Genomic DNA, 11,762 nt, shown 5'->3' with positions numbered 1-11,762 from the left:
TTTCATCTAGTGGGTAGAAACCAGGATGTTGTGAAACAAATATCCAGCCTAAAAGGTCAGCAGTGCCCAGGCTGGGAAATCCTAGTCTAGCCTTTTGTTACTCATATTATATGCATACAAGTTGAGAAAAAGGAGACTTGGTTGTTGCCGTCACTGCGCTTATACATGAATAGGAGAGATAGAAGTTAATCAAATAGTAAACAAATATAAGTAAAATTGTAATGGTTGCAATGATTGAGAGGTCAGTGAGATTCCAAAAGGAACATTCCAAAAGATGCATTTGACCCTGACATAACCAAGGTCAAAAAATCTTCCCTGAGGAAGTTGTCATACAACTGGGACAAAGGATAATTAGAAGCTTATTAAGTAAAAAGAAAAGAGAAAAGACATTCCAAGCAGAGTCAACAGTCTGTGCAAAGGTCTGGTGGTGAGAGGAAGCATGGTGAGAAGAAGGGACTGAATGAAGGACAGAGTCGCTGGAGAAAAGAGGAGACTAGAAGTTAGCAGAGATTAAACCTTATATTGGCTTTGTAACCTATATTATGGTTCATCCTTGTATTATAATATATGCCAGATTTCACTTTCACTGAAAAGCAATTGAGGTTTTTTAGTACCCCAAAAGCTACTGACATAAAAAAAATTGTTTAAAGAATACAGAGTCGTGTCAGAAAGACTCAGCCAACTTGAAGAGGTTCCCAACTAGTCAAAAACGGAGTAACATGATGAGGATAACTACAATGGAGAGGGAGGAAGTTCTAACTATTTTTAAGTCAGAGCATGTGGAGACATTTCTGGAGTGGCTGTCAAAGTTCTTTTCCCTTGATCTGAGTGGTGATTACAAAGGGATTTGGCTGATAATATTTCACTAAGCTATATGGTTGTTTTGTGTGGCCTTTCTTCTGTGTTTTTGTTTTATTTCACAATAAAAAGCTATGAAAAATTTTTTAAAAAGCAACTGAGGGCAATGTGGCTGGGTGAAGTTTGATGTAGAGGGAAGAATATACCTTAGGATCAGGCAAACTTCATTTCAGCTACTTGCCGCATCTATTCTTGGACAACAGGAATAACAATAACTTCTCAGGCTTATTACAAGGATTAAATGATACAATGTATACATGTGATACCAATAGTATCTCCTTCTTAGTGGTGTTGCACAAATGAAATTACTTAATATGTGCAAATTGTGTGGAATTTAGTAAGTGCAATATTAGGCTTAGCTGTTATGATTATTATACTGCTTGGCACATAGCAAATAGTTAATACATTTTGCTTCCTACCCCTCCCATTCCCTCTCTCCTCCATTTATTGGCACCAAAGGTACCTCAGGAGTCCCTGACTCTCTCAGATATCCCAGCCCTGATTGCTGTTGGGATCTGGCCGTCCTCTCCACAGACACACAGACACACACACACACACCCCCCCCCCCAAAGAACTACCTTAGTCACTCTAGACCTCTTCAGAATTGCCTGTGAAAAAGTGGGCACTTGGATACATATATTCACACACAAACATGTAAATATATGTTATAAAAATATAAATATTTTTACACACGACCAACCAACATTTTTTCAAAGGAATTAAACTAATTTGCTAAGATCTATGGGAATGTCTCTGCTCAAAGAAAATTAACAAAGAAGGATATCATGGAAAGTTTAATGTATGAAACCTATTTAATTGCATAATAAATGTTAATTTATTATGATCAGGCAAACTTAACGTGATAATTATTTATTGAAGCACTATTAATAACATAACACTATGCTAGGACCCATAGCAGAAAGATAAAAATAAAATAAAGTCTCAGTTCTCTGGGGCAAAAATAATTTGGGAATTATTATTACAACAGACATGGTAGGAATAGACTTGAAACAGAAGGCTCAAATGGCCTTGATTAGGGAACTTGGTGTTTTTCAGGAAATTATTTTGGGAACTGAGAATGTTACTAAGTGGTTGAATACTAGTCTTTACTTTGACAAGCATACTCTAGACCCTCCATGTGACAGGGGATTTCAAGTGGAGACACAGTTTTAGTTTGGACTAATTATCTGGTAACAGGAGACGAGGTCAACAATCACTAAGCTACCTTCTTCTGGGAGATGGAACTTATGAGACAAGACCCTAGATTACAAAGCAACTGACTTGCTACATGGCTTTTGTTTGGGAGGTTACATAAGGCTCAGTCCCACTGGGCAGGCTCTCCAGGCTCATGACCCTCCCTTCTTGATCTACCAGAGCAGTCAGACATCATTGCTAGGTCCTCTCTTTTATGAATATCCCAGAGGAGGCTGGCTCAGTGTATCTCTCTCCTTTTCCAAGTTTAAGGTAAGAGAATCTCTTACCTTCTTCTAGATTTGCAGTGTTCCAACACTGACTGACACTGAGCTAGAAAAGTAAAATAGTGGCTTTACAAATAAAGACTCCAGGATTTCAGAACTAGTTCAGCCTATGACTTACAGTGTTTTCCCCGAATTTCACTGGGAAGCCCAATTTTTCTGGTTAGAATGGTAATAACTAATCTTGGTCAAAGAAATTTGAGGGATTTAATAAATATAAATTGCTATAAGGTTTAAGGGTTAATAAAAACCTTTTATTCATATGGTATCTCCTTTAATCTTCTGCTGTAAGGCAGATATTATTATCATACCCTTAATAGATACAATGAAAGCAGGGAAGAATTAACATTTATTATGCAACTAAATAGGTTTCATACATTAAACTAAGTGTTCTATAAATACTTTATCTCACCTAATTTCATCACAACTCCATTATGTAAGTATTATTATTTGCATCTTTTAAACATGAGGAAACAGAAATTAATGTGAGATGATCTTCCAGGAGATTATGTTATTAATAGTACACTGAGAATCTAGCTCAGGTTTGTTGAATGACAAATCCACTAAACCCCTTTTTTACACAACTCTTACTAGACATTTGTAGAGCTGTTCTAGGCTAGAGTATCTGGATTTCCAGAATGAACAGAAATAATGTATCTCAGGACATTCTTGCCAACTTGAGGAAGGCTACCTGGAAAGGAAAGAAGGAAAGTAAGAGAATGATGTGAAGTTTGACCTGGAAACACAGATCTGGGGGGAGGTTTCTGGGGATGATGAAGTGTTCTTATCTTGCATCTGTCGTATGCAACATATTTAGTAACAACTTGGAATGGCAAGTTGATGGATGTGTTGATAAAACAATTTTCACTGTCTTGGAACCATGAATTCCACTATTTTATCTGTCTAGATCTATTTAATGTAACCATTCCTGTGATCTGTCACAGGCTGCACAATTTTTTAAAAGATATTTTAAATGAGAACATTTCCAGAGCTTAAATTGTGAGACACATCAAAACCATGTCATATGAGAAACAGCAAAAGGAAATTAGGAAGAAAAAAAAACAGGGCTACAGGATAACAGCGCTTTAGCATCTGGTGTTTTGAGTAGAAACGGCCATATTGGGCCGGGTGCGGTGGCTCACGCCTGTAATCCCAGCACTTTGGCAGGTGGATCACCTGAGGTCAGAAGTTCAAGACCAGCCTGGTCAACATGGTGAAAGCCCACCTCTACTAAAAATACAAAAAATTAGCTGGGCCTGGTAACAGGCACCTGTAATCCCAGCTACTTGGAAGGCTGAGGCAGGAAAATCGCTTGAACTCAGGAGGCAGAGGTTGCAGTGAGCTGAAATCATGCCATTGAACTCCAGCCTGGACAACAAGAGTGAAACTCCATCTAAAAAAAGAAAAAGAAAGAGAGAAAGAGAGAAAGAAAGAAAGAAAGAAAGAAAGAAAGAAAGAAAGAAAGAAAGAAAGAAAGAAAGGGAGAGAAACAGAGAAAGAAAGAAAAAAATGGCCATATTGTGTAGAACAAAGGAACATTTAGAAGTTGCACAGAGGCAGGCTTCAGTTTATTACAGAAATGACTTTCAGAGAATCCAGTCTTTCCACAGCAGAGCAAGCAAACCAGGAGATAATGGGATTCCCCGGGCATTGAAGGTGACCCAGTGTCTACATACTGTATTGTAAATTCAAGTATCTAATAACTGGGGATCAAATTGGCCATTTTTGAGGTCCCTTCTTGCAGTTAGAATTTACGACTTATAATAGCTCTGATGTAAATATTTTAAATATTTTATTATAGGTGGAGTGTTCAGATTACAAATATTATAGAGAGCAGTATTCAGATGATAACTATATGACATGACGGATATGCTGATTAGCCTGATTTGATCATTCCACAATGTGTATATGTATCAAAGCATCACATTGTACAATTATTATTGTCAATTAAAAACAAAATATAACTTTTTGAAAAGATGATATGAATGTAATAGACTACAATAAAATTCTCAGAAGTTGTCATTGTGACACAGATTTCAAACTGTCTCTGTATAATAATATAGATGGTAGACTAGCCTTTAGATGTGTGCCTGTTGTAGACTTCCATATGCTATGTTCTTGAATGATAGAATTATTTCCACAGCGCAGCCCAAATCTTAGATATGAAGTTGTTTTATATAAGGACTCCTAAACAAGTGATTTGATTATGAATAATCTTAAATCTTTCACTGCATGGCAAAGTGAAAGTAGAAAATGAAGAAAACGTATAAATAACATTTTCAAGCTGTATTATCCATTCAACATATAATTATTGAGTGTCTAAAATTTGCACAACATTAGGCGTGCTTATATGGGATGATCAAAATGTAAATAAAGCAGAATGGCTGCCCTTGAATTTATAAATAATAATGATGATTATCTTTTATTAGGTTGCCATTACTATGGACAGTTCATTGTGATATCTTACATTACTATTGCATTTAAACTTACAGCAATTCTTTTGTCTAAGTATAATTATTATTCCCATTTTTCAAATACAGAAATTGAGGCTTAGAGAAATTATATATTACCTAACATCATGAAGCCAGGAGCTGGAATTATTCAAACCACATCACTTCCCTTCACTGCTGATTTCACATTGATACACTGCCCCTCCTCCACATGATATAGTATAATGTGCAATATGCTAAGTGGCATTAGAAACCACTCAAAGCATTATTGAAGTTCAGCTCAGGAAAAGAGACCAACTGAAATAGATACCACTTGTTAGCTGTTGGAAAAACAGCAGAGAGCCATTTCTGCCCTAGGTGCTCTTAATATTTGTAGCTGCCTACTCATATTTTTCCCCATGCTTGTGACACTGAGGTGGGTTTGTGTGAATAATTTTTACTGGAAGTGGTGCTTCTGGGTAGAGATTTCTCTTCAAATCTCATATTCAATGACAGGAAATATTAAAATTTGGCACATTGAAACAAGGCCACACGTTACGTCTTTTCCACCTTATTTAATATGAGTTGGTCTGGGAAAAGAAGTGGAATGGATGCCCTTTGCAAATTACGTCTGTTTATTAAAAGGTTTTTGTGGAAAAGATATGGCTTCTCCCAGATTTCACATTAGCTTCTGAGAAATATGAAAAATAGACGGGCTTAGACTTTCATAATCATGCCCAAATTCACAGGAAGGCTTCTTAGATTTCCAGCATCTTGGGATCACATATTTTCTCATACCTCCACCCACGCCAGGAGGAAACATATGATAAAACACCTTGTTTCCTTCAAGCCTTATACTTCTGGTCAGATAAGGATAGAAAAACCAATCGTAGACAGGGCTTTGCTTTCTGAGGCGTATCCCTGACACTGTCATACTCAGGCCTCTGTTAGCCCTTTGCTTCATGGGTAATTTTTTTTCTTTCTTCACTTCCCATCACTAGTTTTGAGAGTTACATTGACATATCACTTATTCAATACCCCAGGAGATATTGAGTGTAAATATTAGGTTGGTGCAAAAGTAATTGCAGTTTTTGCCATCAAAACTAATGGCAAAACCGCAACTACTTTTGCACCAACCTAATAAATATGTGAATGAACAAAGTGAATGAATAAATGGCTTATCTCCCTTACCTTAATGATTTCTAGCCCCAAGAATTCCTTGACACTTTCTTGTGAATTCGCTGAAAGAATTGAATTTTCATTCCACTCTTTCTGAAAATAGCTCCTGAATCCCACCCACTTCCTCTGCCATTTTTCTTCAATAGTATCTTACATAGTTTGGCCCAACTCTTGGCAGGTAGAAATTGAGGTGTAGATATTAATGTGGAGAAACTTGGTAAAAGTGGAGAAAAGAAAAAGAACTAGTCTTGATCCTTCCAGTTTCTAACTCCAGTGCTGATTACATTAGATTCATGGCTCAGAGTGTAACTTAATTTATCTTCAGTCTGATTCTTCCTTCTGTACTTGTAGCTCTCCACAGAGAAATACTGTTAGCTCAATTACCTGGGAAAATCACTCAGTGTTGTTGGAATTTGTGTTCCTGGCCTATCCCTCCTGCCCAGAACTGCATATTCTGTCCTTCCTTGGGGTCAGCCTGGTTTATGGTTTGATCATCACTGGGAACATTCTCATTGTGGTGTCCATTCACACAGAAACCCATCTATGCACATCCATGTACTATTTCCTGGGCAGCCTTTCTGGGATTGAAATATGCTACACTGCAGTGGTGGTGCCCCATATCCTGGCCAACACCCTACAGTCAGAGAAGACCATCACTCTCCTGGGCTGTGCCACCCAGATGGCTTTCTTCATTGCACTGGGCAGTGCTGATTGCTTCCTCTTGGCTGCCATGGCCTATGACCGCTATGTGGCCATTTGCAACCCGTTGCAGTACCCTCTCCTCATGACATTGACTCTTTGTGTCCACTTGGTTGTGGCATCAGTCATCAGTGGTCTGTTCCTGTCCTTACAACTGGTGGCCTTCATCTTCTCTCTGCCATTCTGCCAGGCTCGGGGCATTGAGCACTTCTTTTGTGATGTGCCACCAGTCATGCATGTTGTTTGTGCTCAGAGTCACATTCATGAGCAGTCAGTGCTGGTGGCAGCCATACTAGCCATTGCTGTGCCTTTCTTCCTCATCACCACCTCCTACACCTTCATAGTGGCTGCTCTGCTCAAGATCCCCCCGGCTGCTGGCCGCCACCGGGCCTTCTCCACCTGCTCTTCCCACCTCACTGTGGTGCTGCTGCAGTATGGCTGCTGTGCCTTCATGTACCTGTGCCCCAGCTCCAGCTACAACCCCAAGCAAGATCAGTTCATCTCACTGGTGTACACATTGGGAACCCCACTGCTCAACCCACTTATCTATGCCCTGAGGAACAGTGAGATGAAAGGGGCCGTAGGGAGAGTTCTTACCAGGAACTGCCTTTCCCAGAACAGCTAGGAAAGACGAGGGGACAGCCTATCAGGCAAGTATTTGGTTCCAGCCCACCAAATCTGTATGAAACTGAGATTTCTATCATTTGGTGTTAAAACTCATCTAAAAGATGGTATAAATTATATGGATACTGTTTATGTGTGCCAAAGATTTTTAAATATTTCTACAATTTGACTCTGTAATTTCTCTTCTTGGAAAGAACTACATGAGCATAAAGTGATATAAAGTGGCAAGTATAATACTTTGTCCAGTTACCAGCTGAGAAGAGATAGCTAACTCAATAGATTTTAACTAAAAAAATATTTAAAAAGGGTTATCTGCAGTGGTTATAGGTAAGGAAACCAATAAAATGTGGCAGAGCACTAACACGCTAGCAATAGCAGGAAGCTTTCTCAGCCCTAGACCTAAAAGGTGTGCCACAGAAGAAGGGTGCAACATTATCAGAGTCCAGTGACAGCTAGATCTAAGGAGATAAACCACTTGGTAGAAACTGTGGCATCAGAAATAAAAAGAAACTATGACAGAACTATGGCCATGCAAGGAAGAGACAGGGAGGCAAATACCCCAGCGTCTCTTTGCTCAAAATCTTCCATTTCTTGCCCTGTCTCCATGGACCAAACTCAACTGGCAGCAAGAGGGGAGGGGAGACTGGGTGAATCAGTCCACAGAAGTCAGTCTCCTAGGGCACAGGGAAAGGCAGACAAAAACCTTGAGAACCAGGGTCAAACAGAGAACAATCAGAACAAATTTGTTGTTTATTATAGCATCATACATAAAAATGAAAATAGGCCAGTTGCGGTGGCTCATGCCTATAATCCCAGTACTTTGGGAGGCTGAGGTGGGCAGATCATGAAGTTAAGAGTTTGAGACCAGCCTGGCCAACATGGTGAAACCCCATCTCTACTAAAAGTACAAAAATTAGCCTGGCATGGTGGCGTGTGCCTGTAATCCCAGCTACTTGAGGGGCTGAGGCAGGAGAACCGCTTGAATCCAGGAGGCGGAGGTTGCCGTGAGCTGAGATTGCGTCATTGCACTCCAGCCTAGGGGACAGAGCGAGACTCCCTCGGTCTCAAAAAAAAAAAAAAGAAAGAAAGAAAAGAAAAGAAAAGAAAAGAAAAGAAAGAAATCCACTTCTCCTATAATAAAGTATTGGTTAAACAATTACTATGTAAAAATATATTATTCAGCCTCAAATTTATATTTTCAAATACTAGTTATTAGTAATAGATAACATTAAGTGCTTCCTGTGTGCCAGAAATACATATTCTATCAATCTTCAAAAAGCTCATTAAGACTATTATCTCTGTTTTTTATATAAATGGGAGAGTTCTCAGAAAACAGACCCTGACAGTGAAACCAATACAGTAGGTTCCACTTACCTGCAGATTTACTTTCCACAGTTGCAGTTACCCGCGGTCAATGCAATATAAAAATATTAAATAGAAAATTCCAGAAATGAACAATTTGTAAGTTTTAAATTGTGTCCTGTCCGGAGTAAAGTGTTGAAATCCCAAGCCATCCTGCTGTATCCCACCTGGGAAATGAATCATCCCTCCCTTTGTTCAGCATATCCACATTGAATACACTACCCATCTGTTACTATGTATAGAGTTCAGTACTATCCACAGCTTCAGGCATCTACTGCAGGAGTCGTGGACTGTATCCCCCTTGGACAAGGTAAGGGGGGACTATTGTATCTGTACATAACTATGGATCAGGAAACCAGTCCTAGGGAACATAATTGAGCTGTAATAAAGGAAGATTCTCTGCTGCCAGAGTGGAGGATACCAATAATGTGCCAAATTGGATTCAAAATTGCTATGGAATAGTGACTGCATTGTGCCTCCTGTTTCTCACCCTTTTGAATGGAGGTGTCTATTCTCATGTAAATATGGAGTTGATGCTAAGTACAAGATCCTCAATTTTGAGCCTGGATTATAAATTTTATCTTTAAGATTTGTTTTATGGCACAACATATGTTTCATTCTGACATCCCACGTGCCTCTGATAAGAATGTGTGTCCTGTGGATGTTGAGTGAAATCCATTAAGTTAGGTTAGCGAATACTGTGGTTCTAATCTTCAATATCTATGCATATTTTTATCTACTTGTCTTACCAATTACTGAAGGAGGTGGGCTTAAATCCACAACTGTTATTATGGATTTGTCCATCCCTCCCATTAGCTCTAACAATTTTTATTTTCTATATTTTGAATCTATTATTAGATGTAAATATATTAAGATTTGTTCTATCTCGCTGATAAATTAACCATTTTTATCATTAAGCAATGCTCTTTTTAATTGCTAATAATCTGTCTGATCCAGAATTCTACTTTGTCTTAATAGCTGCATTGTCTTGTCTATACTTATATTTGCATGATACTTATTGCTCTTCCCTTTTATTTGTAACTTTTTTCTCATATGTAAGGTGTGCCTCTTGTAAATAGCATGTAATTCATACTTTTTCAACTCGCTCTTATTGGAGCGTGTATATACCATCTTCCCACATGTTTTTTATTTACTCTTTCTTTTCTTTGTTCTTTGGTTTCTCCTTTCCAACCTCTTTTTGAATTTATAGAGAATTTTTTTCTGCTATGTTGGCTTTTTAGCTATATTTTTTCATTTTATTTTGCGGCTGCATTCTTATCACAGCCTACCACAAATTATTATGATACCATGCCGCAAATATGCATGAGACTTTTTAAAGTATAATTACATTTACTGCCCTCCCATATTTGTGCTCTTAATATATGATATTTCACTTATAAATTCCATCATAAATTGTTATTTTTGTTCTAAATAGTTAATCATTTTCAAATAAATTTTAAAATAGTATTTTACATTTTAACCTTAAATTTATGAATATTATAATTATCTTTTTTCTTTAACAATTTTAAAGATGTAATTTAATTTTCTTCTGGTTCCTATTATTTCTGATGAGAAATCATTTGTCTTCTCGGTTTGTTTTCCCACATTCAACATCCCTTCAGGATAAAAACTCTAAACAAATCAGGTATAGAAGGAACATTCCTCAATACAATAAGGCTATATATTAAAAACTCATGGTTAACCTCATACCAAATGGTAAAAGTTGAAAGCCTTCCTCTAAGAACTGGAACAAGGATACCCACTTCTACCACTCTTATTTAACAAAGTACTGGAAGTCCTAGACAGAGCAATAAGGCAAGAAAAAGAAACAAAGTGCATCCAGATTGAAAAGGGGGAAGTCAAATTGTCCATCTTTGCAAATGACATAATCTTATATATATTTTAAAAACCTAAAGACTTCATCAAAATCGTCTTAGAACTGATTAACAAATTTCAGTAAAGACTCAGGGTGCAAAATACACATACAAAAACCACTTGGTGTTTACTTCCACACACTAATAACAAACTAGCTAGAAAAAAAGCAAAAAAGCAATCCCATTTATAATAACTACTCCTAAAAAATACCTAAGAATATACTTAACAAAGGAAGTAAAAGATCTCTACAATAAAAAGTACAAAACAATGATGAAAGAAATTGAAGAGGACACAAAAAAATGGAAAGACACCCCAAGTTTATGGATTGGAAAATTAATATTGTTAAAATGACCATATTACCTAAAACAATCTACAGATTCAGTGCAGTTTCTATCAAATACCCATGGCATTCTTCACAGAAATCGAGAAAACAATATCAAATTCATGGGTAACCACAAAAAGTCTAAATAGCCAAAGAAATACTGAGCAAAAATCACAAAGCTGGAGGCATCACACTACCTAACTTTAAAATATACTACAAAGCTATAGTAACAAAAACACTATCATATTAGCATCACACTACCTAACTTTAAAATATACTACAAAGCTATAGTAACAAAAACACTCAGACTAGCATAAAAGCAGCTATATAGATTAAGGAGCAGAACAGAGAACTCAGAAATTAATCCATGTATTTTCAGCAAACCAATATTTTATACAGTTGCCAAGAACATACATTGGGGAAAGGACAGTCTCTTTAACAAATGATGCAGAGAAAACTGGATACCTATATGCAGAAAAATGAAACTAGATTCATCTCTTAACCATATGCAAAAGTCAATTCAAAACAGATTAACAATGCAAATTTAAAACATGAAACTAAAAAAGCTATAAGAAAACATAGGAGAAACTCTTCAGGACATTAGTCTAGCCAAAGATTTTGTGTGTAAGACTTCAAAAGCATAGGCAATATAAACAAGAATAGGCAAATTAGACTATATCAAACTAAAAAGCTTCTGCACAGGAAAGAAAACAACCAACAAAATGAAGAGACAATCTGCAGAATGGGAAAATATATTTGCAAACTATTCATCCAGAGAGGGACTAACATCCATAATACACAAAAAATTTAGACAACTGAACAGCAGAAAGAAAAATCAAAACAAAGAATCCAATTTTAAAATGGGCAAAAACATCTGAAAAGACATTTCTCAAAAGAAAACATAAAAATGACCAACAGGTATATGAAAAAAATGCTCAA

General features: G+C 37.2%; 1 protein-coding gene across 1 annotated transcript; it reads left to right on the top strand.

The window, feature by feature from the left end:
* Positions 1–5,945: 5,945 nt before the first annotated feature.
* LOC100983484 (olfactory receptor 10W1) lies at positions 5,946–7,414 on the top strand. The gene has a single exon (XM_003826383.4). It carries the CDS (start codon positions 6,495–6,497, stop codon positions 7,263–7,265), a length of 771 nt encoding a protein of 256 aa, XP_003826431.3. The 5' UTR covers positions 5,946–6,494; the 3' UTR covers positions 7,266–7,414.
* The last annotated feature ends 4,348 nt before the right edge of the window (positions 7,415–11,762 follow it).

This window comes from Pan paniscus, chromosome 9 (assembly GCF_029289425.2).
Source record: "Pan paniscus chromosome 9, NHGRI_mPanPan1-v2.0_pri, whole genome shotgun sequence".
NCBI classification, from domain to species: domain Eukaryota; kingdom Metazoa; phylum Chordata; class Mammalia; order Primates; family Hominidae; genus Pan; species Pan paniscus.
Note: the sequence above shows the minus strand (reverse complement) of the source record. Positions and strands in the feature narration are given on the sequence as shown.